Source organism: Dreissena polymorpha, chromosome 3 (assembly GCF_020536995.1).
Source record: "Dreissena polymorpha isolate Duluth1 chromosome 3, UMN_Dpol_1.0, whole genome shotgun sequence".
Classification (NCBI taxonomy): Eukaryota; Metazoa; Mollusca; class Bivalvia; order Myida; family Dreissenidae; genus Dreissena; species Dreissena polymorpha.
In genome coordinates, this window is record NC_068357.1 from 89,993,690 (window position 1) to 90,021,245 (window position 27,556).

The following is a 27,556-nucleotide window of genomic DNA, read 5'->3' on the forward strand; positions in this document are numbered from 1 at the left end:
CATATACCAATCCATGCATAATTTTAATGTGCAATTATGTCGGAACGTTTCACATTCCGATCGTGGTATAATTTTAATTGTGTACATCACACAAATGTGCCCTTTTTATCTATAAGACCGGTTTAGGTTCCTTAAAGGCCTTCACATAAAGTACTTTTTAGACATGCAACTGCTTCTAAATAATTTCTGTATATATTCAGTATTGTAATATCCATATATGTGTTGTACCTGTGAATGTAAACGAATCTGATTATCTATGGCATTGAAGGTAAAACAACATATTGGTTGTGATTAAAATAAGGATGTAAAATCCAGAAATGTGTTCACTTAAGATTGACAAAAGATATCATCTTTCAACACATTAAATGGATTTAAAAGATTTCACCATTGTATCATTTTTAGATTGGATTGCCAGGCAGTGGCACCATACATATATCACAAAGACATCAGATAGCAGATCTATACATAATAATTGTAGCAATAAAGTGAAATGACCTATGAGCACAAAATGTCAAAACACATGTAAACAGTATTAAATGCCACAAATTATAACATTATGTTTAAAGTTTTATTCAAACCATTCAAATGAATGTTCTTCAAGTTTTAAGAACATTGTTAACAAGCAATTTAGTTTGCCTGTTAGAAATGCACTCATTATGTTGATGTGCTAAACAGAATTTTGCAAATACAATGTTTACTGCATATACTTAGTATGTACGGAGTATGTGCCTTATATACCTGCTGATTAACTCCAGTGGAAAAACCAGCTATAGCTCGTACAGGAACTATACATTAAAAATATCAAATTCAGTTTTGTTTTACTGATTTCAAAGTTCTTTTTATTTTGGTTGATGAAATGGCCATTGGAATCTATGTATGCAAATTATAACAATTCATTTGTTTGTGAGTTTGACTGGAGCTTTAACTTTCAAATAATACAAAACATACAGTAAAGAGTGATGTAAACACAATTGCCAGTGCATGTTAAAGCTGCCTTTTTATTTGTAATTTCCCTCAAAATCACTATTACAAATTACATTATGTATGGAATGAAATTATTTTGATATTATACATACACTGAAACTAAAATCTAAATATTGTATAATCTTTGACTCTTTGAATATCAAAAAGAATACAAAACAAGGGCTGTTCGTAAAACATGCATGCCCCCCATATGGGCTGTCAGTTGTAGTGGCAGCCATTGTGTGAATACGTTTTTTGTCACTGTAACCTTGACCTTTGACCTAATGTAAGTTATCATCCGGAAACCATTGTACTATTTCAAGTCACTGTGACCTTGACCATTGACCTAGTGACCTGAAAATCAATAGGGGTCATCTGCCAGTCATGATCAAGGGGGGAGTGAGAGGGGGGTATAATGTGGGGTGTGGTAATTTATAACATGTTTTAAAAAAAAAAAAATTGGGGGGGGGGGGGGCTGGGGGGGGGGGTAGGGGTGGTTGGGGGGAGAAAGAGGGGGGTATAATGTGGGTGTGTGGTAATTTATTAGATGTTTAAAAACAAATTTTATATTTTTTTGGGGGGGGGGGGGGGGGCGGGGGGTAGGGGGCCTGGGGGGTGAGAGGGGGGTATAATGTGGGGTGTGGTAATTTATTAGTTGTTAAAAAAAACTTTTTTTTTTGGGGGGGGGGGATGGGGGGGGTGGGGGGGGGGGTGAGAGGGGGGTATAATGTGGGGTGGGTTAAAAAAAAATTTGGGGGGGTGGGGGGGTAGGGGGGAGTGAGAGGGGGGTCTATGTGGGGTGTGGTAATTTATTAGATGTTTAAAAAAAAACCTTGGGGGGGGGTTTGGAGGGGGGGGGGGTTAGGGGGGGGGTGGGGGGGTGATAAGGGGGGTATAATGTGGGTGTGGTAATTTATTAGATGATGTTTACAAAAAAAATTGGGGGGGGGTGAGGTGGGGGGGGGGGGTGGAGGGGGGAAAGATTCTGGTAGGGGCGTGGGGTGTTGTATGGGTGGAATCCATTGTGGTATTCAGGTAAGTGTTGTTTTGTCAAAGTAATAATAAAATGTGATCATAAAAAATAACAAATGATCTCACACTGACATGAACAAATATCCTCTATTTATTAAACATGAAATTTAAACTTATTGCATTTTTTTCCCCTGTATATAAGAAAGATATAAAAGTGTATTACCTCCCCTGTCCTGCTTATATTTATATTAATCAACAAAATTAAACATTAACACAATATTTAATATACAAAAAATCTCATATTCTGATCATATTTTTACTGATCCACTTTATTTTACTCAAAGGCTGATGTTTCATTGGACTGATAATTATAGATTTAGGATTACAGACCAGTTGCTTCTGTTATATTGTTCAGAGTTCGCCCTGTTGGCCGCTTATGCGTTCTTGAGTTATCATCCAAAAACCATTTTACTATTTCGGGTCACCGTGACCTTGACCTTTGACCTAGTGACCTCAAAATCAATAGGGGTCATCCGCGAGTCATGATCAATGTACCTATGAAGTTTCATTATCTTAGGCCCAAGCGTTCTTGAGATATCATCCGGAAACCACCTGGTGGACGGACCGACAGACCGACCGACCGACCGACATGAGCAAAGCAATATACCCCCTCTTCTTCGAAGGGGGGCATAATAATTCAACTTTTGCTCAATATTACAATATCTATTATTAATTCTCCTAAAAATATGTACAAGTTCTATGATGGTCTTAATAACATAACTTTAAAATGGACAACATTTTAATTTCAATAAAGAAACAAATATATTATCATTTGAAAAAATCAATTCAAATTTTGCTAAATGTTCATGCATCTCGTTTTTTAAACACAACCTGAGAAAAACTAACACTCTGATTAACACTTTACCAATTATAAACAATTCAAATACACGAGCCCTGCATCAGTCTAGTTGCATCAGTCTAGTTTATACAGGGTATTCACATACATATACCTTGAGAAAAAAATGTACAGCTTTCGGAACCATACCAGTTGACTTTTGTGGGCAGTCATGGCAAGCCACGCCTTATAGACATCAACTGGCAAGCTAACAAAGGTGGTCATGCATATAATACTACTTATAGGAATGTCAATAATTGAGACATACTTTCGGACAATATTGGTGCTTTCTAAAACAAATACTGATACCCCTTCAATCACCTTCTCATGAACCATTCTGCGAGCTGCCTTGAACAATGCTACATGATTTGGGTGGCTGCTCACTCCCTGGCCATCAAACGTAATGACACTTTTGGCCCCAATCCGTTTTATCACGCCAGATACTCGCTCCACTATACCATCGATGCTCCACACATTTTCTGGCCCGTCTTGAAACCTCTCATCCTCGATGATGGTAACGTTACTCTGCGGAATTCCTAACTTCCCACAGCTGACCAGCAATTCTTTTTTTCGCAACTCCCCCTGGTTGTAAAAATTTCCTTTGCTGAGGCAGACAAGGTAGATCTGATGGCCCTCTTGTAACAGCGACAATATTGTGGGAGCAAAGAACATACACTCGTCGTCAGGGTGAGCAGTCACTATAAGTACATTCTGTTTGCAGCCAGAGCGAATGAAATGGTTGACAGCTGAACATTTGATATACACGTAGCAAAGCACTAACACAATGGCGAAAGGCCACAAGAATTCTAATATCAGGAATGCTAGCATTTTTATGATAAAAATGTTCCGTGCAAACAATACTCACTACAAAAACTACTATGTAATAGATTACAACAGGCAAACAAAACACTTGTTCTATAGTGTCTAGATGGAATGCAAATGGTGGATTATTGTTAATGCTATTCCTTGATAGAGAATGATTTGTAAGTTAAGGCTGGTATAGCACGTTCCTCAGTGAACACAGCTTTTTCAATCTTTGATTTTGGACTTCCCTTTGTCTGCAGCCACTTTTTCCTAAAAATTAAAACCAGACAAACATTTTAAAAGGAGATACAACACTTGATTAAAAATTAAACTTCTGTCTGTATGCATGTGGGTTGTTATTGCCAAAATTTGATAATATAAATCCTTTCCCTATCCGGTTTCAAACACTTAATCAGGAATTAGTCATACTCATTCTGTAAGATTCAGTAATCTCTAAAATGCATGTAAATAAAAAAATCTACGCATTAAGAGATTTATTGCACAAACATTAAATACGTGTATTTGCATATTAACATAATGTAAGCTACACAACGTTAAAACACTTTGAATGAAATACACTAGGCACATCACAGAAGTTTTTACCTAAACTTAAGGCAATATGACAACATTAAGGGCTACCATGTACATGTAAAATGTTGTGACATACATTTCAGCCACTTTCTCCTCACGACCTTGCACTTGACCCTGCACTGTCTTCTGTGGTGTGTTCATCACCCAGCCAACCAGGCCTAACCCCTTAGCAGTCTTCTCAGTGTGCTAAAGTAATGGGAAGTTCTTCATTAACAAATCTCATCTAAACCAGATTTTTAAATCAACAGCCCATTTCTAAAAAGTTAAATTTTATTGAATTCAATATCAGCATTACCTCTACTGAGATTTTTGTAGAAACTTGAGAGGGAAGTTGTTTGTTTTTTAATATTGCTATTTACATTAACACAGTAACAACAAATAATTCATAACCTGTAATTGTAGTAAATACCAAAAAAACAACACAATTTATATTAATGACAAACAAACAACTATATATTTTAATTTAAACTAGAGTTTTGTCACAGACATGACGAATACCCCCACATGCCGCAGTGACACATAATAATTTGCATGTCGTCTTCACAAAAAACAGCGGACACCATGCTCAATTTTTAAAACGCACTAAGTGACCCCTTGACCTAGTTTTTGACCCAGAAAGGCCCATGTTCTAACTTGGCCTTAAGATCATCTCCATAAAACTTCTGACCAAGTTTGGTGAAGATCGGATGTAAACTACTTGAATTAGAGAGCGGACAACATGGTGAGGTTTAAAACGCACTAAGATACCCCGTGACCTAGTTTTTGACCCGGCATGACCTATATTCAAACTTGACCTAGACATCATCTAGATACAAGTTCTGACCAAGTTTGGTGAAAATTGGATGAAAACTACTTGAATTAGAGAGCTGACAACATTGTGATGTTTAAAACGCACTAAGTAACCCAGTGACCTTGTTTTTGACCCGGCATGACCCATATTCAAACTTGCCCTAGAATTATCAAGATACAACTTCTGACCAATTTTGGTGAAGATTGGATAAAAACTACTTGAATTAGAGAGCGGACAACATGGTGAGGTCTCAAACACACTAAGTGATCCCGTGACCTAGTTTTTGGCCAGCATGGCCCATGTTCGAACTTGACCTGCACATCTAGTTACAACTTCTGACCAAGTGTGGTGAAGATCGGATTTAAACTACTTGAAATAGAGAGCGGACACCATGCTCAATGTGTGACCTAGTTTTTGATCTGGCATGGCCCATGTTCGAACTTGGCCTTCAGATCATCTAGATAAAACTTCTGACCAAGTTTGGTGAAGATCAGATGAAAAATACTTGAATAAGAGAGAGGACACCATGCTGAATGTTAAAAAACGCACTAAGTGACCCCGTGACCTAGTTTTTCACCCGGCAAGGCCCATGTTCGAACGTGGCATTAAGATCATCTAGATACAACTTCTGACCAAGTTTGGTGAAGATCGTATGAAAACTACTTGAATTAAAGAGCGGACAAGTTGCTGAATGTTTAAAACGCACTTAGTGACCCCGTGACCTAATTTTTGACCAGGCAAGGCCCATGTTCCAACATGGCCTAGACATCATGTAGGTACAACTTCTGACCAAGTTTGGTGAAGATCGGATGAAAACTACTTGAATTAGAGAGCGGACACTAAAATACGGACCGACAGACAGACCAACAGACAAGTTCACTCCTATATACCCCCCTAAACTTCGTTTGTGGGGGTATAATAACATTCAACAACATCATTTTCATTTGCTTTATATTAAAAAACATAAACTGTTCAATATTTTAACTTGATTGCTCCAACAACAAATATTGAACAACTGGTAAGTTTATATCCTATCCATCAAACACAGATTGTTTTGAACATGTAGAACCATAATGAACAACAAATCAACATTTAATGTTTAAAATAGAATGATAATGGATAATAGTAGATATTTCTATCCAGATCTTTGCTTTTTCAACAGTATGAAGATGGCAATTAAAGTGCATGTCTAATAAGGCAATTAATTACCATAGTTATGAATGATTAGTTCGTACTCAAACATAAATTATTTTAATTAAAGAAACAAAACTGTTGATCAAACAAACTATCACTACAGATAGGCAAAAGTAATATTTTGGTGCAGAACAAAAAAGAAAAGAAAGATAATTGAATTATGACACAATGAGTACAAGATACTACTTGACATTTTCTAACAAAGCCTTGTGAGTCTACACTAAGGTAAATGTATTTTTTAACAGCATGAATAGTTTGATATTTAGGGGAAATTTGCTACAATCTATAAATTTTAAACAAGGGCTGTTTGTAAAACACTCATGCTCCCCAAATGGGCTGTCAGTTGTAGTGGCTTCAGTGACCTTGAACTTTGACCTAGAGTCCTGAAAATCAATAGGGGTCATCTGTTGGTCATGACCAATGTCCCCATGAACTTTCCTGATCCTAACCCTAAGCATTCGTGTGTTATTATCCGGAAACCATTTTACTGTTTCAAGTCACTGTGACCTTGACCTGTGACCTAGAGTACTAAAAATCAAGAGGGGTCATCTGTCAGTCATGTCCAATGTCCCTATGAAGTTTCCTGATCCCAGACTTAAGTGTTCTTGAGTAATCATCCGGAAACCATTTTAATGCTTCGAGTCATGTGATCTTGACTTTTGACCTAGTGACCTAAAATCATTAAGGGTCAGCTGCCAGTCATGATCAATGTACCTATGAACTTTCATGATCCTAGGCTTAGGCATTCTTGAGTTATCATCCGGAAACCATTTTACTATTTTGTGTCACTGTGACCTTGACCTTTGACCTAGTGACCTGAAAATCAATAGGGGTCATCTGCCAGTCATGATCAATGTACCTATGAAGTTTCATGATCCTAGGCATAAGCATTTTTTAGTTATCATACGGAAACCATTTTACTATTTCGAGTCACTGTGACCTTGACCTTTGACCTAGTGACCTGAAAATCAATAGGGGTCATCTGCCAGTCATGATCAATGTACCTATGAAGTTTCATGATCCTAGGCCTTAGATTCTTGAGTTATCATCCGGAAACCATTTGGTGGACGGTCCGACAGACCGACATGTGCAGAACAATATACCCCCTCTTCTTTGAAGGGGGGCATAAGAAATATCAGCATTGCATCAAAGTTAAGGTGAAACACACGAATTGATAAAGAAATTAGTTAACACAATTATTAAGACTCTACATAAAATATGCAAACAGCATGAGGTTATCTACAAATAAAAAATAAAAAGAAAGATCATCATAGTAAACTTTTCCTAAAAATTGTCCCAGTGGTGACACAAAAAAACATCTGACGCCACATCTTGTGATACATATAGTAGTACATAGAAATTATATGTAACAATGAAAATTTGGAAGCTGGGGATTAGCCAGTTATGACCCCAGGGGCATTATTTGAACAAGTTTGTAGATAACCAGTTAAACCACAATACATTTTTATGAACCAAATATTAAATATTTGGGCCTTTAATGATTTCAGAGAAAAAGATTGTTTAAGTTATTTTGATAAATAAGTCTATATACATGTAAACCATTTGACATTCTGCGTGTGGCCAGTTTTGATAATTATTTGATGTCACTAAGTAGATGGCCACTATACAATGTACCAAATATACTTCTGCACAATTAACTTTGTGTGCTGTTTATTTTTCCTAATAAACTCTTCAGTGGCAATAATTATGTTTCAGAAATTTCAAGTTGAAAAGGAAGCATCATTTTGTTATTTTGAACATAGGTTGTTAAAAATTGAACCTTCATATGCTAGGCTAAGGAATAGTCATAGCAAGTTTGAATGTTGTACATATACATTAAAAAGTTTAGGAGAACTTCTTCATTCAAATCTGTGTAGACCTATGGACACAGACACACTCATGTCCATGAAAAATCCAGGAAACTGCCCCTTTACTTTGTATCAAGGGGTGGAGGGTTTAAAAATAAAACAAAATAAAACTCTAAAATCTAATCGGTCTTGTGCAAACACTGCAAAACATTATAAATGTTACTAGCAAAACAGTTTGCACACAGCAGCAGATGCTTACTTACTTTTCTGAAGAATACTCCTGCAAATATAAAACCAAATCTGAGAAAGAACTTTCTTCAAACAGAGCTTGGGGTAAAATTATAGAACTAGCATCATTTTAATAAATGTCAGGACAACTTATCACATGGAGGGCGCCTTCTGTATTTATGAGGAGTGGGCCTGGCATTATTAGATATTGCATGTATTTGTAGGCAACCAAATGGAACCAGGGCAAAAGGAATTAAGAGTGCAAAGTAAACGAAACCAGATTCCCCCCAGGTTTCCAGCTTCAAAAGTTAAGTAGGGCCAAAGCTAGAACCTAGACAATATTCTACTGTTCAAAATGTTCACCAAGAGGGCCACATTTATGCATCATACTTCACAAATATGATCAGTAGTAAACAGACATCGTTTCAAAAGTAATTAAAATCTCACAATGAATGACATAGTTATGGCCCGGACAAGCTCATTTATGGCCATTTTTAACCTTTGAACTCAAAGTGTGACCTTGACCATGGAGATATCGCAGTAATTCTTTCGCAGGACACACCGTCCAATGATGGTGAACAAATGTGCCAAATGATTTTAAAATCTAACAATGAACGACATAGTTATTGCCCAGACAAGCTCATTTATGGCCATTTTTAATATTTGAACTCAAAGTGTGACCTTGACCTTCGAAATATTGACATAATTCTTTCGCGCGACACACAGTCCCATGATGGTGGACAAATGTACCAAGTTATTTTAAAATCTAATGATAAATGACATAGTTATGGTCCGGACAAACTTTCAGTTTAAAACACACTTAGTGACCCCGTGACCTAGTTTTTGACCCGGCATGACCCATATTCAAACTTGACCTATACATCATCAAGATACAACTTCAACCTTGTGACCAAGTTTGGTGAAGATCGGATGAAATTTGGGGACAGACCGACCGATAAAGTGACTCCTATATAGTCCTAGCTAAAGAAACCTCAGCGTACAGTTTATATAGTATTTAAAATCATATAAAGCGACATTTAAAGTTATGGTAGCCAGAACTAATATAGATCTCAATACCACTGGTAATGGGGATATAAATATGCTGAGCATGTGTAATAAGTAAACTTAAACATGGTCTGCACATTATTTAGGTACAATAATGTAAGAATATGCAACTTTGATTTTGACTTAATTTAAATGACTAGGTGGGGTGTAACCCATTGATGCCCTTCATTTTTGTTTATTGCCAACTTAGATCATTATAAACATTCTGAATGGACTTAAACAATGATATAGTGGTAAAATTAATAAGCGTTTTTGTATTCAAACCTTGAACCTTTCCGAAAATTTCAAAATTAACCGAAGTCACTCGACTTCCAGATGCCATTTTACATGTTGTCACCGCGCAACAAACAAGAATAAGAATTGTTTTCATTGGTTAAACCTTTGGGGCATTATCTCTTTGGGGTGAAAATAAACTCTTAGCCTGCGGAGATCGTTAATTCACCGGCAAGTAAAAAAGAACAAAATGACAACCGATACAGTTAGAGAAAAAGCTCTTTCTGATTACAGAAAGAAGCTTTTAGAACATAAAGAACTTGAAGCACGTTTAAAAGAAAGTACGTATGGACGTAAATGTCATATCACGTCATGACTTTAATATTAATATCAAATTTTGTCATGTAAAAAGAAGGGTTTGTACAACTTTTATGCTGAATCACTCAGTCACGGAAAAATCCTGAGCTCTAACAGGGGATTAGTTTAAAACCTATTTATTTAAGCTCGATTTCATTGAAAGCCTAAGGCTAATTTGAAAAGCTCTCGAGTCCATTTCCTGGGACGCGAACCAGTACTTGATGTCTATTGGTGAAATCTAAAGAAAGCTCCCACAATGGGGATCGAACCATTGACCTTCCGATAGTTGCAATAATTCAACTATCAGCTTTATAACCCAATGGGTTGCTGATAGTTGCAATGCGCTCTCTCTTGGCCATGGGTGCAAAATGTTATCAACAATGCAAGGGTTAAGGAACACTGAAACTGCAAGAACCTATACAAGTTTACCTATCTAAACCAAAAACTCATCCAAATGGTACCATTAAAGCAAGAAATAATTGATTTATTGACTTATGTTTTGTTTTGTACGCTGTATCCGCCATATTGGAAAATTGACCAAATATTGGTTAGGTCGCAGTACACCAATACTTTGCATGTCGGGTTATGTGCTCCAGCCTATAAAGCCGATAACGATGTGGTATTCGATACAGAATACACTGTGTCAAATTTAAACATAAACATGTCAGCGAGAAAGGTGTGTTGAAACATCGTCGTGTTTTTATAGGGTGCATGCAAAGGATGACATCCGTAGGTTGCCATTCAGGTAAATTTAACATGTTTATTAAGTTTTTTCATTATTTTCCTCAATTTGTCTTGAACGACGTCTGTTTAGTGAAGCGCACAGATTCGCTGTGCTGAACTGCACCCATGTTTATGAAGGGGTGCATATGGACTGCCAGAGCCGCCATAGCAAAAATGATTAAAGGCTCTGGGAGTCTGTTTATATGGACTAGACCTTCCGATCACTAGGCAGAGAACATTTACACTGGCTTTTGCCAGTTTTGGAATCTACCTTATTTCACTACAATCCTCCCCATTTTAATGTTTTAAGGCCCAGACATGCCTGCTTCAGCATGTCTTGCATCCACATGGCCCACCCAGAAACCATTAAATAGCTCATACCCACTATCTGAATCGTTCGCCTCTTCACCATTAAAGTGAAAAATCCTGAGCTTCAATGGGGCCAGACCTTGATGAATTTTTCCAGAGCCACTTGCCCTGTAGGGCGAGTAGGCCTGCCAATCCACCCGCCCTTCACTTTAATCTTCTCGCCCTGCATTTAAAATATATATATATAATTTATAGTAATTATCAACCAGAAACTTGTTCTAAACTTAAATTATCATCTGACTAATAAACAAACATCTATAAGTCAATATTATACCCCTAAAAGTAAAATGCAGTTATAAAGAGAGATTTTTTTCCTTCAAAAATTAACTAAAATTATGATCTTGACTTATTAGATGGTACATGATTTTCTTTAAAAAAATTGAGGTAGATTGATCCCCGTGTTATGCAATTGGGAATTTTTCGCGTTGTGAAATCACCAAAGTGGGAAAAAACAGGTGGCAAAACTTTCCAATTGGGAAAAATCAAGTTGTGAATTGTACCAATTGAAGAATGGTATTTTAATGACTTTGTTTAACTTTTGTCAGCTTTAAATGACACAGGAAAGAAACAAACTTTTATTCACAGTCTTGCACAAACAACAACATGCTATTGGAACACAGATTGTTACAGAGTTCTTCACTGGCTTATATCTAAACAGCTTTGGTTTTTGACAATCTGTAAGGACAAATTACTTTCAATTTAAGTATTTGGCATTAAATAAGTCCTAGAAATGACTACCCAATACTACTACATGACATGAAGATGTCATAAATTGTGTTTATTGACCAGACATCCACTACCTGTGGTTTATGACAACTTGCTGTTGTTTAGTATTTGACGGCACATGTTCTGATCACAACAAAATAATGGGTTTTTGCTGAACAAATGGGCAATAAAACCACAGATGTATCAATGAACAAGGTTATTGATAGATCTTTGATAAGGCACCGTGATAAAAATGCTCAACGAAGAGTGTTAATATGTGTACAAACAATTAAATAAAACAACTACTTTAATAAAGAACATTTATTTTATGCATTAAATGGGAAAAATATTACTGCTAATTCTGAAAATGTCATCTTTTGTTGACAATATAATTACGTCGCTGAATGTTCTAAAGAGTGATGAGTTGAAATCAGATTCAGCATTGCATGGCACTTTTAGAAATGGATACACCTTCAGCCTCATTCTGCGAGCAGGTTTTTTTTTCCACTTTTTGGGAAGATAGCCCATGGCTTTGGAATTGGGAATTTTATCGGCATTTTCATGAAATCGGGAAAATAAATTAATTAGCATTTTTTTCCACACGAAAAGTCCACTGATTAGGGAAATACTAAATTTGATATAACCCTTTATAATCATTGAAATTAAAAGAACAAAATCATATAATACTTTGTTAGATGTAATTGAATTAAAATTGAGATAAAATATACATTAGACATCTTTCTAAAAAAAAAAAAAAAAAAATAAAAAATTTTTTTTTTTTTTTTTTTTTTTTTTTGGAAATTGGGAATTTTTTGCCACATTTTGGGAAAAAAGTATACTTTTTGGGATTGGGAACATAGCCGAATTTCGGCTATAAAATCGGGCCAAAAAAAACCCTGGCGAGTCACATGAATTTTTCCTCTTATAAATTTTGGCTCATTTTGAAAAGGGTCTATTAAGCAGCCAATTAATCACATTCACTTACTGGAGCTTATAAATTCAGCAAGATTTGTTTGCTGGTTATACAACTATTATTTGGCCTTATGCTAATTTTTTTATACGCCCGTTTTAAAAAATGGGACCTATTATAGTTTCAATAGACAATATCTAGATCAAGTTCGAATATGGGTCATGCCAGGTCAAAAACTAGGTCACGGGGTCACTTAGTGCATTTCAAGGATTAAGCATGGTGTCCGCTCTCTAATTGAAGTAGTTTTCACCCGATCTTCACCAAATTTGGTCAGAAGTTGTGTCGAGATGATGTATAGGTCAGCGCCCTCACACTATTTTGGGGGAAGGGGTCCGCAGCCCTTAGGAGGGGGAATTTTTACGGCGTTTCCCTTTTTGGAGGATTTTTTTACTTACTCTCTCATTATTACATTTGTACATGTTTGCACTATATTCATTGCATTTTTCATAATTTAGTATGTTTGCAAAGATTAAATTGATATAGAATTGAGATATAATAATCATGAGACACATCTTTTTATTAAAAAAAAATATATAAAAAAAAACTTTTTTTTTTCTTTTTTTTTAAATTTTTTTTTTAGGGGGAATTTTTCCCCCAAAAAGGGGAAAAAGTATACTTTTCAGGTGGGGGACTGCAGCCAAATTTCGGCGGCAGATTAAATAGATTGAGGGCCCTGTAGGTCAAGTTCAAATACGGGTCATGCTGTGTCAAAAACTAGGTCACGAGGTTACTTAGTGCATTTCAAGCACTTAGCATGGTGTCCGCTCTCTAATTGAAGTAGTTTTCATCTGATCTTCACCTTATTTGGTCAGAAGTTGTGTCTAGATAATATGTAGGTCAAGTTCGAATATGGGTCTTGCCGGGTCAAAAACAAGGTCACGAGGTCACATAGTGCATTTCAAACATTAAGCATGGTGTCCGCTCTCTAATTGAAGTAGTTTTCATCTGATCTTCACCAAATTTAGTCAGATGTTACATCTAAATGATATCTAGGTCAAGTTCAAATATGGGTCATGCCGGGTCAATAACTAGGTCTCGAGGTCACTTAGTGCATTTCAAGCATTGAGCATGGTGTCCAAAACCTTCGAACGGGCGTATCTTGTGACAGTTTGGCACTCTTTGTTTTATCCCATGAATACCAATGGCTTGTTTGACTTGAGCATGTTTAGAAAAAGATTTGTAAAAGAAAAGAAATAATGAGTTTTCAACTTGAAGTTGTAATATCCATTTAAACTGTGTTTTAAGGATTATCTGCTTTATGTAGGTTTTGTTTATAATTTTTTTATGTAGGTTTTATTTATAATTTTTATAAACTTATGAAATAAACAATATAACTTTTTGTCATTTTATAGTGAAGTCCCAAATGTAAGGGGTTTAGATCATAAACACAAAATAATGAACAAAGCCATTATTTTACATTTCAGTGAGAGAACAATTGAAAGAATTGACCAAACAATATGACAAGTCTGAGAATGATCTGAAGGCTTTACAAAGTGTTGGACAGGTATTGAATTTTCACACTTCAAGATATACTTGAACCACCTCAGGAATAGAAATTAATAATAGCGAACTTCACAATATGGTAATACAAGTAGATTTTATTCAGTTATAGTTTGTAATTCCATCAAACTTCACTGTTTACAGAAATATTAGACTTTTTTGAATGTACAGTTACTAGTAAGTATTTAAGTGTTTAACTAAGTTTATTTGTCTTGAAATGTAAATAAAGCTTTTACATTTTTTCCACTACAAAGCTGACCAACTATTATAACAAACATATATACGATCTGACATGAGTTGTAATATTATACCATAACTTTATAAAACGAGTTCAGGAATTTGTTAGCAAGTCTGTGGCGAGCTTACTAACAAACTTCTTGGACAAGTTTATTAAATCATGGTATGAAATGAATTTATTATGATGATAGGATGCAGATCTTTTTACCACATGCTTTTAAATGCTTCAACAAATTTTTTAATTAAGCACATCATATTAAAACAAGGGAAGTTGTTTATATTGTATATGAGGTTGCAACATTACAATATTTGGGTAAAATAATGGTTAGTTAAACAAAAAGTGGCCAATTTGACATTCCAAAAGCTATATATACACATGTTTAAAGATTCATCTAGAATACTACGTTAGTGTTTGAGGTTAGTTAAACAAAAAGTGGCCAATTTAACATTCATAAAGCTATATTACACATGTATAAAGATGCAGAGAATATTTGGATACTGTTTGATAGACATAACTTGATAAGTTTATATAGAGAGGCATAGAAAACCTAAACCAGGAGCCTTGTCGAATGGTTCAGGTTTTTGTGAATCGGAAATCAACACTTACCTGGTATTTAATTTATCACATTTTTTGTCTTTGTGTCAACAATTCAGATAAAATGGTAGAAAACTACGCTTAATATCAAATGATGATTTTATGATAATAAACAAAATGACTTCACTGTATTGTGCGTTTGAGGTGTATGTTAGTTAGAAAATAAGGGGTGGATTGCGATGATAATGTGTCAAATAGCCACTTATTTTGCTTTCTTAAACTGTAAGCTACACAAATTACATATTCTGCTGTAAATTCTTATAGATCGTTGGTGAAGTACTTAAGCAGCTCACAGAAGATAAATGTAAGTGTGTATATTAAAATGTTAAACCTTAGAGCCATTCTGCATGCTGTGTTTTTTGCACCATGTAAGTTGTTGTCCATGTAAATTCAACTACTGTATGTGATTGTATCATTATCTGTAAAGAGCAATGAAAATACTTATTTATTATTAAAACAAAAAGTATTTTACATGATTTGGATTACATTGAGTAGAATATTTGTAAATTGTCTAAGATAAACCAATGCAAAGAAAGCTAACATTTTGACCTGACCGGCACACGGTTGTTCTTCAAGTATGTTTTGTGTAGAGGATATACAAGGTTTCTCAGAAAATCTAACTTAGCACACATTTTACAGACCATTACCTGTGGGCTCGTTCTAATTTATATACCTGCTTGGTTTGCTCTTCAATCTCCCATCCAGTTCTTAGTATTTATCATTTCAGGAATACTCTTAAAAGCACCGGCCGTTTTTTGTTGATAACATTGTAAATATTAACATTCCCACTGTTTAGTCATCGTGAAGGCCACCAATGGTCCCCGATATGTTGTGGGATGTCGCAGACAGTTGGACAAGGCCAAGCTGAAATCTGGCACCAGAGTAGCCCTGGACATGACAACGCTGACAATCATGAGGTAAGCTTTGACAGGCTTCATTTGAGCCTTGTTATGGGAACAGTTTGCTGACTGCATGTGCTTAGAGTGTCATCCCATATTTGCCTGTGCAGGCAACACAGGTTAATTAGGGACAAAACTTTCTGCTTAGATTTTTGCTTTGAAGAGACTTCTTTTAAAGCGACAATCTAAGCAGATTCCTCCAAAATTAACAACATATAAGCAGAAAGTGTCCGACCTGATAAGCCTGGAAGGACTGCTCAGGCTAATCTTGGATGACACTTTACGCATATATATGCATTAAGCCCAGTTTTCCTAGAACAAGGCTGATGTATGTTTCTCCAGACATTGAAGAACTGTTGAGTTTCCTTTTATGCTAAGTTTCCTTAGTCACATGATCTGATACAAAGGCCATGATCGGCCACTCATTATTGATGGTTGTGATTCTCTTCAAATTTCATGCTTAGATGTCATGTGATCAATGTCCCTGTGTTATGAGCTGCTCAGCAGCTCTTTTTTAAAGTTTTGACAATTACAGGTTCAGAATTTTCAAATGAGCTCTGAGAAAACACAGTTTAGTGCATATGTGTAAAGTGTCGTCCCAGCAAAGGCTAATCTGGGACGACACTTTCTGCCTAGAATGGATTTTCATTTAGAAGTGACTTCCTTTTAATAAATATATAAAAGTGGAAAGCGTTGTCCCTGGGAGGACACGTTATGCACATGTTATCCACCTGCAGGCACCTGCCCCGTGAAGTGGACCCCCTTGTATACAACATGTCTATTGAGGACCCCGGGGATGTGAGCTACAATCAGGTGGGCGGGCTGGGAGAGCAGATCAGAGAACTCAGGGAGGTGAGACATTGAACACACTGTGCAACTTTTGCCAACAAAAAATAGTAGAAACTTTTGTTTTTTTCACTAGTTCACATGTGGTACAAATCGGACACTGAAATCAATCGTTTTATGTATCATCATTAAAACTAATAAGATCTCAAACCTTCTTTCAAAATGCAAGTATCATGTGATGCAAGTGCATATCAGTAAACATTATTGTGTTTGAATAATAATTGATATCATAATGAGCTTAGCTTTTTATCAAGAAATGATATATTTTGTTAATACAGCATAGTGGAAAAGTTATAAATATAAATGTAGTTAGTTCCAACTCTCAAACCATGATAAAATACACCTGATCATAAATTGTATAACTTCATTAGCTCATCTATTTTTTGAAAAAAAATTATGAGCTATTGTCATCACATTGGCGTCGGCGTTGGCGTCGGCGTCCGGTTAAGTTTCACGTTTAGGTCCACTTTTCTCAGAAAGTATCAATGCTATTGCATTCAAACTTGGTACACTTACTTACTACCATGAGGGACTGGGCAGGCAAAGTTAGATAACTCTGGCGTGCATTTTGACAGAATTATGTGCCCTTTTTATACTTAGAAAATTGAAAAATTTGGTTAAGTTTTGTGTTTAGGTCCACTTTATTCCTACAGTATCAAATCTATTGCTTTCATACTTGCAACACTTATTAACTATCATAAGGGGACTGTGCAGGCAAAGTTATGTAACTCTGACTGGCATTTTGACGGAATTATGGGCCCTTTATACTTTGAAAATTGAAAATTTTGTTAAGTTTTGTGATTTGGTCCACTTTACCCCTAAACTGTCATAGTTATTGCTTTCATACTTGGAACACTCGCAAACTATCATAAGGGTACAGTAAAAGGACAAGTTGCATAACTCTGGTTGTCATTTTTATGGAATTATGGCCCTTTTTTGACTAAGTACTTTGAATATATGGCTAAATTTTGTGTTTTGATCCACTTTACTTCTAAAGTAACAAGGCTATTGCTTTCAAACTTCTAATACTTTCATGCTATCATGAGGTTACTGTACCTGGCAAGTTGAATTTTACCTTGACCTTGACTCTCAAGGTCAAATTATTAAATTTTGCTAAAAATGCCATAACTTCTTTATTTATGATTAGATTTGTTTGATACTTTGACAAAACTACTCTTACCTCTGACATGCCACAATAGACTCCACCCAAACCATCCCCCCCCCCCCCCCGAATCCACCCCCCCCCCCCCCCCCCCCCCCCTCTATTATTTTTTTTTTGTTATGCCCCCCTTCGAAGAAGAGGGGGTATATTGCTTTGCTCATGTTGGTCTGTGGGTCGGTCTGTCGGTCCGTCCACCAGATAGTTGTCAGACGATAACTCAAGAACGCTTGGGCCTAGGATCATGAAACTTCATAGGTACATTGATCATGACTCGCAGATGACCCCTATTGATTTTGAGGTCACTAGGTCAAAGGTCAAGGTCACGGTGACCCGAAATAGTAAAATGGTTTTTGAATGATAACTCAAGAACGCATACGCCTAGGATCATGAAACTTCATGGGTAGATTGATCATGACTTGCAGATGACCCCTATAGATTTTGAGGTCACTAGGTCAAAGGTCAAGGTCACGGTGACCCGAAATAGTAAAATGGTTTCCGGATGATAACTAAAGAACGCATACGCCTAGGATCATGAAACTTCATAGGTAGATTGATCATGACTTGCAGATGACCCCTATTGATTCTGAGGTCACAAGGTCAAAGGTCAAGGTCACGGTGACCCGAAATAGTAAAATGATTTTCGGATGATAACTCAAGAACGCTTTTGCCTAGGAACATGAAACTTCATAGGTACATTGATCGTGACCCGCAGATGACCCCTATTGATTTTCAGGTCACTAGGTCAAAGGTCAAGGTTACAGTGACAAAAATCGTATTCACACAATGGCTGCCACTACAACGGACAGCCCATATGGGGGGCATGCATGTTTTACAAACAGCCCTTGTTTTTTAAGATCATCTCACAAATGACCACCACACCCTCACACTATACAATACCCCCAATCCCCCACCGCACAACCAAATCCCACCCTAATTTTTTTTTTTTAAGATCATCTCACAAATGACCACCACACACTATACTATACCCCCCCGAATCCCCCCCCTTTTTTTTTTAAATCATCTCACAAATGACCACCACACCCTCACACTATTCTATAACCCCCCACCCCACCCCCCAAATTATTTTTTTTGAAAGGTTAAAAAACACAAATATTTATATTTATTATTTTATGTTTGAAATACCGTCCAACCATTGCACCCAAGAATCCCCCCCCCCCCCCGCATGAGCGGTCTGCACCCGCAAGGCGGTGCTCTTGTTTTAAAATTAAGGGTTGTAATTGATCAAATCTGAGCATTTACCAGGTTATGTTAAATCTGTCATCATGTATGTTTATCATTATTTCAGGTAGTATATCATGATATTCAAATGTAACAATGGATAAAGAACACTTGTGGCTTGCAAGTGATAAAAAACATTTTAGTAGTGTTTTCCTTGATAAGAGGTTTCTTGCAAATACCATGATAAGATATTGCACTTAAAATAACATGGCAAAAGTTTGTCACTGGAAAAAGATATAGAACTCCAAAAGACAACAACCCTAATCTCTTTTGTTTTTAAATGAAAATCAAACTTTAAACGCATTATAAACTAAGTAGCTAATACTTTTCTTAAACATTATTATCCAACAAATCTTGAACATAGACATGTTATTATATATTTACAGTACTTAATACTACATGTAATACTTTTATATGTGTATACATTTATACATATAAGCCTCTTTCTGGGAAAACTGGGCTAAAAGCTTGTGGGTAAATTGTTGTCACGGCTTAGCCTATAGTCTACACAGGCTAATCAGGGAAGACACTATCCGCTTTTATGTTTTTTTTCTTTTAAAAGAAGTCCCTTCTTAGTGAAAATCCAGTTAAGGTGGAAAGTGTTGTCCCTGATTAGCTGGTGCGAACTGCACAGGCTAATCTGGGACAACACTTAACACACATGCATTAAGCCCAGTTTTCCCAGAATGAGGCTCATATTATACAAAACCGCTGTTTGTTACCAGGTGATAGAGCTGCCCCTGATGAACCCCGAGCTGTTCCAGCGTGTAGGGATCACGCCACCCAAGGGCTGCCTGCTGTACGGACCCCCAGGCACTGGAAAGACACTGCTGGCAAGAGCAGTAGCCTCACAGCTGGATGCTAACTTCTTGAAGGTTGATTTTTTTTTTACATGGCTTGAAATAACCAGGCATTGGTTTTATTAAATTTACCCTACACCTTAAATGATTGTAATAAATTACTCTATATTGTTTTGTAATTGACACATTACAACATTAAAATCTTTTAATCTCTTATTTAATTTAAATGACACAAAATGATTTAATAAACAAGACATTTATTTTAAATGTACTTTTATTTATAGAAAAAAGTCAAATATGTATATGATGAATCAATTTCACTTATATAAACTCTGAAACAAACAAAGGGTGTGAAACCGTATCACTTTTCCACTGGGCCCTTCAGGTGGTATCCAGTGCGATTGTTGATAAATACATTGGAGAGAGTGCCCGTCTCATCCGAGAAATGTTTGCATTTGCAAGGGACCATCAGCCTTGTATTATATTCATGGATGAAATCGATGCTATAGGTATGTAATAAACCTATGAAGAAACTATAAATGTTTTTTATACCCCTACTTACAAAGTTTGAAGCAGTATATTTGAGTCACTCTTTTGGTCAGTTGGTTCTTTGATCGGTATTTGTTTGTCAGCATTAAATGTTATATGTTTGAGGAGCAAATTACATTGACATTTCTCAACCAATTGAATTTTCATGATCATAAAGTGAAGATGTGTAAAACACCATTTTTAGCTCGGCTGTTTTCGGAGAAAACCCGAGATATTGTCATAGCCAGCTCGTCCGCGTCGTGCTAAAACCTTAACATTGGCTCTAAAATCAAAGAGTGCTTCCACTTACAACTTTGAAACTTCATATGTAGCTGCACCTTGATGAGTTCTACACACCACACCCATTTTTGGGTCACTAGGTCAAGGTCAATGTGACCTCTAATATAAAACTTCTGACAAGCTTTCATTTATTCAAAACTACACCCGCAGCCTAGCGTTGGCATCCGCTATGCGTTGCTCTTGTTGTGAAGAATTATCAACATGTTCCTGAGTACTCTTTAACTTAGCCATTACTACGTGCCTTTTAAATTAGCCATTTTTATGGCAAAAAATAAAATGTTTTAAGTTTGTTCAGAAAACTACTTGTACATTTCTGAAGTGAATTGAAACTTGAAATGTTTCATCACCAATAACTGGCATGAAGTGTAAGTGTGCAATGTGCCTTTTTTAAGCTCAGTGATCAACACTGTTCTGAGTTATGGGCCCTTGAACTTAGACATTTGATGGCAGAAGCGTTAAATGTTCTATATTTGTCACTGGTGAGGGTACTGCTTCTATATTTTGTTATTTAATAAATTGAAACTCAAAATATTTTATCAAATGAAGTGTAGATGTGCAAGACACATTCTCTTGAGGAATATGCACTTGAACTAAGTTATTTCTGTGGTAGCTACCTGGATGTTCTATGTTTGTGGGGCAAACTGCTTCTACATTTCTCAAGTGAATGAATTGAACATCACCATGCAGTGAAGATTGATAAGACACACTTTTCATGCACAGTATTCCACATGTTTTTGAGTTACATGCCCTTGAACTTATCCACTGATGTGGCTGCTATGTCTGTGATAAAGCTGTGCGCGGGTGTTTAGTCATTTTGGTCAAAGCTATTGTCAGATTTTACATGTGGTTTGTCAGGGGTATCATAGTTTACTACACAGTCATTTTTGCAGTGTAACTTCCATGCAAGCTGGGTATTTTCAGGTGGTAGGAGGTTCTCAGAAGGTACCTCTGCTGACAGAGAGATCCAGAGGACACTGATGGAGGTAGGTACCATCAACAGGTGTAATAATGTTTCAAAACATTTACTGTTGTTTGCGGAAAAATGCAGTTCAGTATTTAACTCTAAAATTTAAAGTATTAATAAGTGAATTATATGAAAATATATTAAAGGTAAAGGTATAACCACTAGACATGAAATATATGCAAGGTGCATCATCAAAACCTAATATTTAAATAGGAAGGAATTCAAGCAATTAGATGTATTTCATGTGTTTCAGATGATATTTGCCTGAGTTATAAATCAGTGTCTATCTTGTTTTTATGCCCACAGAAGGGTGGCCAATAGTTGTCCGACTGTCTGTCCATCAGTCCCTCAGTCGTCCATCTGTCCGGCATACTGTTTTTTGTCTATCTTCATGACTTACAGATCAAGTGAAAGTTTTGTTTAGGTCCATCTTTTTTCACAAAGTCACAGCCTTGGACTTTTCTAAAAAATATTACTTTTTTTTATTTTCTTCAAAACACTTTCAGATACTGACTTTATTTTTTTCTGTGGGTCAACCTACATGACCTACAGATCAAGTTCGAGTGTTGTTCCATTCAATAGATTGTTGATGAAGTTACAGGCTTAAGACTGTTTTCTCTAAAATAACATTTTTCCATTAATTTATTATTTTGCAAAACACTTCCAGATATTAACCTCGTCCTGATATTTCACTTTGGTGTGTGAGTCTATCTGCATGATTTTTAGGTTGTGTTTTTTAACGTATGTGGAGTTTTGAGATAAAAGTGGAATAAGGGGGCATCTGTTCTTTATGGACACATATCTTGTTAGTCTCTTGGGTATGTTAAAAAAGAGAAACACCTCATATTTGTATGTAATACATTCATGGGTCTGTTGCAGTTGCTGAATCAGATGGATGGTTTTGATGCCCTGGGACAGGTGAAGATGATCATGGCAACTAACAGACCTGACACCCTAGACCCAGCCCTGCTGAGGCCCGGTAGACTGGACAGGAAAATTGGTACGATCATAGCGTCTAGTTAAGCATCAGGGGTGTGGGAAAACTGGGCTTAATGCATGTGCCTAAATTGTTATCACAGATTAGCCTGTTGGAACTGCCAATTTCCTCTGACATTTTTTGCTTAAAGAAGGTTGTTCCTAACTAAAAATCCAGTGTGGGCCAAAAATGTTGCCAAGGGATGACACATTCCTCACATGCATTAATCCTAGTTTTTTCAAGAATGCTGTTCATATGGTTCCTCACCTTACTGTATCTACAAAAATGAAACGTTTTGGTCAGATGGGAAGGATATTTGTCTCCCTTGAGGAGTTTCCAAAATCACAGCTTAAAGTATTAATACAATACACTGTGCTTGGCATCTCATAGTGAGATTGTAAAGCATCATGAAAATTCATTTTTGGAAAAAAAGGTTTAAACTCCTTGTTAGCAATTGTTAAAGGATTAATTTGCAATCATCTAACATCACAAAAATTACATTTGAGCTTGGGATTTGGAAAATCCTAAACAAAATGTACATGCTATAGTGTATTAAATTGTATAATTGCTTTGATGTTGAAGTATGATGAGTGTATAATATTGCTGAAGAATTTAGATATGGTTTACTTTATTGAAGTGTCTATTTTGTCTTAAAATTAAGTTCATTTTAAGACTCGGGTCATTTTTAGCGAGGCTGTTTTTGGAGAAAACCAGAGCTATTGTCATAGCCAGCTTGTCGTCCGCCGTCTGCTATAGGCGTTGTGCTAAAACCTTAACATTGGCCATAACTTTTTTAATATTGAAGATAGCACCTTGATATTTGGCATGCATGTGTATCTCATGGAGCTGCACATTTTGAGTGGTAAACTTTCAAGGTGAACATCATCCTTCAAGGTCTAGGTTCGAAAAAACAAAGTCAAGGCAAGTGATAAGCTTTAAATGGACATAGTTATCTGACCTGCCCACATATATATTTTTGTTAAATAAATCAAAGCGGCGTATTAGTCGGCATTGTGTCTCTGAAAAACACATCTCTTGTTGGGTCATTAGGTCAAAGGTCAAGGTCAAGGTCACTGTGACCTCTAAAAAAAATAATTATGACAAGCTTTTGCAGCCGAGCGTGGCACCCGTTATGCGGTGCTCTTGTTAAATAATGCCAAGGACAGATTACTTTCATCCTTGAGAAATGTGGTGGTGGCATACGTGTGTGCGTGTAGTTGAAGCTGAGCCTCGCTCCGGGAAGACTGGACTTAAAGCATGTGCGTAAAGTGTTGTCCCAGGTTTGCCTGTGCAGTCTGGAGATGGAAGACTGGACATAAAGCATGTGTGTAAAGTGTTGTCCCAGGTTTGCCAGTGCAGTCTGGAGATGGAAGACTGGACATAAAGCATGTGCGTAAAGTGTTGTCCGAGGTTTGCCAGTGCAGTCTGGAGATGCTGATCAGTCTTAATTGGATATTTCCTCTCAAAAAAGAATTCCTCACAACAAAACAATCCATAAAAGTATAAAATGTTGGCAAACTGCACAGGTTTATCTGGGATGATGCTTTACTCACATGCATTCCCAGGGCATGGCTCATGTGTATGTGTTTTATCCAGAGTTGTATCAGTGTGGTCACTATGATTTCAGAGATCCCCCTGCCCAATGAACAGTCCAGAGCTGACATTCTCAAGATTCATGCCGCACCTATTGCAAAACACGGAGAAATAGGCAAGTCATTTGCAGCAACCCCCATTGACCAGTCTTGCAGAGGGTATTATTGCAATGCAAAAACAGCTTAAACTGTAGAGACTTATACAGTTTTATAGATATAGATTATAAGATGTTAACTTGTTTTATTACAGTTATATTGAAGTCATCACGAAATGCTTGAGTTAAAAATGTTTAAATTATAGATTGTTATTCAAAACACAGCCACATTGAGCTTTTACTTTGAACATATGACACAGATCCGGTACCACATTGCTTACTTTTGTACATGTATGATATTTCAGACTGGGAAGCTGTAGTGAAGCTCTCAGATGATTTCAATGGTGCTGATCTGCGCAATGTCTGCACAGAAGCAGGTAGGGAACCTTATTTCAAGCCTTTTTAAAATTATGTTTCACCTCGCTCCCAAGTGCATAGCTGGTACATAAGCAGTCTGGGAAGTTTTGTTTATAACAATTATATGATTGAACTCATTTGCAACCTGCATGTTTGCATTACCCTACTATTTCGATTGTTTTTCATTAATAGTTGCCAGAATGTCCAGATTCTGCATTTTGATTAATTCACATACATGTACAATACAAATTTATGCTTAATGTAATATCTACATCTTTATATGATGCTTGTTATATGTCCATAAAACTAGTTATAGTATGGGAACACTTGCACCGTGCATAAAGTAGGGCCGAATCCAGGATAACCATGTCTGCTCATGAAATCAAGCAGTTAAAATCAGATTCTCATAAAACTTGGTGGTATTAAATGTTTTGGGGCAACATATTTCGACCAAGTATAACAGCCAGTCAGATCAATTGAAATACTTCTTAATTATGTCCCTTGAAATAGACAAAGATGGTCCAATTAACCTTGTCTGCTCACAAACTTTAACAGTTTAAATCGGATCATCATGAAATTTGGTGATAATCTTTTTGGGCATATACCCTCAGTAAAGTTTAATAAACAGCCAGATCACCTGAAGCACTTACAAAATATGGCCCTTTAGTTATTAAACAAACGGCTGAATTATTCATGTCCGCTCTCAAACTCAAATAGCTTGAATCTTATCATCATGAATCTTTGTGTTGATGTTTTTGGGCATATAATCTTGGACAAGTTTAATAACAAGCTAGACTGCCAGAAGCACTTCTAAATTATGACCCTTTAATTATCCAAAATTTGCCAAATAAGCCTTATCCAGTCTCAAATTAAAATAGTATACTGTTATTGTATCATCCTCAAACTTGGTTTCAGTGTTTGTAGGCATATATTTTCAACACCAGGCCGATAAACGACTAGATCCCCTGAGGCACTTCTGATATATGGCCCTTCCAATATTCATGTTATCCTAATTAACCTAGCCGGCTCTCTTACTAGAGTATAGTTTTTATCATATCTTTAATAAGCCTTCTTATGTGCAAGAATTTTTACCACATATAAATACATACTTCACAAATCAGTGTAACCCAGACCTTTTAATGGACGTATTTAATTTGTGTTGAGCTCGCATTAAGTTAGCTTTTGCAATGATTGTGGTGAGTTGTTTTAAAATTTATTATGAATGATGAAGTTATAGTCTGGATAAGCTTGGATGGACTAATGCACACCACACACACTCAAATATTTACCATATGGATATGGTGTGCCACAATTAAGACCCACAGCCCTAGTTCAAAGGGCAAGGTCTCAGTCTGTGGGTAGGTTGAATTTGGGCAGAATACAGCATGTCCAGACTGTATGTTCTTTATTCTTTATGCTATTTTATATAGCTTACTAAAAATTCTACAATGTGGAGATGGGATAATTACAAATTATTAACTTAATATAAATTCTACCATGTGAAGATGGGATAATCACAAATGTTTGCCATGTGGAGCTTGTGTGCTACATGTACGACCCTCGCTCAAAGTTCAATTCACACTTGGGGTTCGATTGTCAAATTAAAAAAAAACGACATTTTGTCCATACAGTAAACTCATCATTCACCTTGCAATTTTAAATAACTTATGAGAACTTTTCTCAATGTAGAGACAGCATGGTGTGTGTTTCAAACTCAAAGGTCAATGTTATACTTAAAGGTCAATGCTAAAAGTTGTCATGATAACATTTTTTGCAGGTTGTAACTTTATCATTCATACTGGAATGTTCACACTGTAGAGAGGACATGTTGCATGTAATGCCCTTGTCCTATGATGTGAGGTCAAGGTCATACTTGTTTGACCCTTTCCCCCATAAGAAGCAAAGTCAAATGGCTTTTGCAAACAGCATAAAACCAGAACAGCCTGCGAGGAACTCACAGTCTGTTCAGGTTTTATGCTGTTTGCTGCTCAACAGTGTCTAAGGTTTGGAAATAATTCCTTTAAAAATTGAATCTTGTAATGCGTCAAAATACGTATCTAAGTGGTAGAGGGTAAAAATATTAACAATATGAATGGCAGTCTGGCCAACAAGCATTGTTGTTAAAATTGTGTAAATTAACTACCTGTGAACATTATTTTTACATGTGGGTGTTTTTGGTGTAGTGCTTTCAGGGATTCCATTACATTTATTTATTTGAGCCTCCATCTATAAAAGACTGGGTTTAATTCATCTGCATAAAGTGTTGTCCCAGATTACCCTGTGCAGTGCGCACATGCTAAGCAGGGACGACACTTTCCACTTTTATTTTATATTTTGTTAGAAGGAAGACTCCTTGATGAAAATCCAGTTAAGGCTAAAAGTGTTGTCCTTGATTAGCCTGTGTTGATTGCACTGGCTAATTGGGACGACACTTTACGCACATGCATTTAACCCCCTTTTTTCAAAGCACGACTCATTTATTTTCTACATTACAGGTATGTTTGCCATCAGAGCTGAGCGAGACTATGTGATAGAAGAGGACTTCATGAAAGCTGTCAGAAAGGTGGCAGATAACAAGAAACTGGAGTCTAAACTGGACTACAAACCAGTGTAAACTGTAACGGGAATCAGAGGGGAAACAAACTTGCTGTCGGAAGGCATAGCATATATATAATGTTAATAATGATTTAACTTTGAAAGATACGGATGTTGTAGGGAACTTTTTTTCTTAGAATGAAAACTTATGAATGATTTACTTCATATTGAGCATTTTGATTGTGTTAGTTCATGTATATGAAAAAAAGTTATTAAACGTGAAA

General features: G+C 36.4%; 3 protein-coding genes across 3 annotated transcripts; 1 reads left to right on the forward strand and 2 right to left on the reverse strand.

The window, feature by feature from the left end:
- Window positions 1-1,933: 1,933 nt before the first annotated feature.
- Window positions 1,934-3,802, reverse strand: LOC127875233 (N-acetylglucosaminyl-phosphatidylinositol de-N-acetylase-like). The gene has a single exon (XM_052420101.1). The coding sequence runs from the start codon at window positions 3,656-3,658 to the stop codon at window positions 2,909-2,911; it is 750 nt and encodes a 249-aa protein (XP_052276061.1). The 5' UTR covers window positions 3,659-3,802; the 3' UTR covers window positions 1,934-2,908.
- Window positions 3,645-9,723, reverse strand: LOC127875234 (acylphosphatase-1-like). Its single transcript, XM_052420103.1, has 4 exons — window positions 9,575-9,723; window positions 8,281-8,297; window positions 4,302-4,411; window positions 3,645-3,904 (listed from the first exon to the last, which is right to left on the reverse strand). Exons 1-4 carry the CDS (start codon window positions 9,678-9,680, stop codon window positions 3,790-3,792), a joined length of 348 nt encoding a protein of 115 aa, XP_052276063.1. The 5' UTR covers window positions 9,681-9,723; the 3' UTR covers window positions 3,645-3,789.
- LOC127875232 (26S proteasome regulatory subunit 10B) lies at window positions 9,698-27,556 on the forward strand. Its single transcript, XM_052420100.1, has 12 exons — window positions 9,698-9,864; window positions 14,072-14,151; window positions 15,244-15,283; window positions 15,776-15,896; window positions 16,616-16,730; window positions 19,851-20,000; window positions 20,311-20,434; window positions 21,675-21,736; window positions 22,597-22,717; window positions 24,321-24,401; window positions 24,686-24,757; window positions 27,233-27,556. Exons 1-12 carry the CDS (start codon window positions 9,774-9,776, stop codon window positions 27,349-27,351), a joined length of 1,176 nt encoding a protein of 391 aa, XP_052276060.1. The 5' UTR covers window positions 9,698-9,773; the 3' UTR covers window positions 27,352-27,556.

Excerpts from the sequence above, each read along its gene's own strand:
- LOC127875233 (XM_052420101.1), bottom strand. The coding sequence starts at position 3,658 with ATGCTAGCATTCCTGATATTAGAATTCTTGTGGCCTTTCGCCATTGTG.
- LOC127875234 (XM_052420103.1), bottom strand. The coding sequence starts at position 9,680 with ATGAAAACAATTCTTATTCTTGTTTGTTGCGCGGTGACAACATGTAAA. Across the intron at positions 3,905-4,301 it reads GAGGAGAAAGTGGCTGAAAT|GAAAAAGTGGCTGCAGACAA; the intron begins GTATGTCACAAC and ends TTTAATTTTTAG.
- LOC127875232 (XM_052420100.1), top strand. The coding sequence starts at position 9,774 with ATGACAACCGATACAGTTAGAGAAAAAGCTCTTTCTGATTACAGAAAG. Across the intron at positions 16,731-19,850 it reads AGATCAGAGAACTCAGGGAG|GTGATAGAGCTGCCCCTGAT; the intron begins GTGAGACATTGA and ends GTTTGTTACCAG. Across the intron at positions 20,001-20,310 it reads TGGATGCTAACTTCTTGAAG|GTGGTATCCAGTGCGATTGT; the intron begins GTTGATTTTTTT and ends TGGGCCCTTCAG.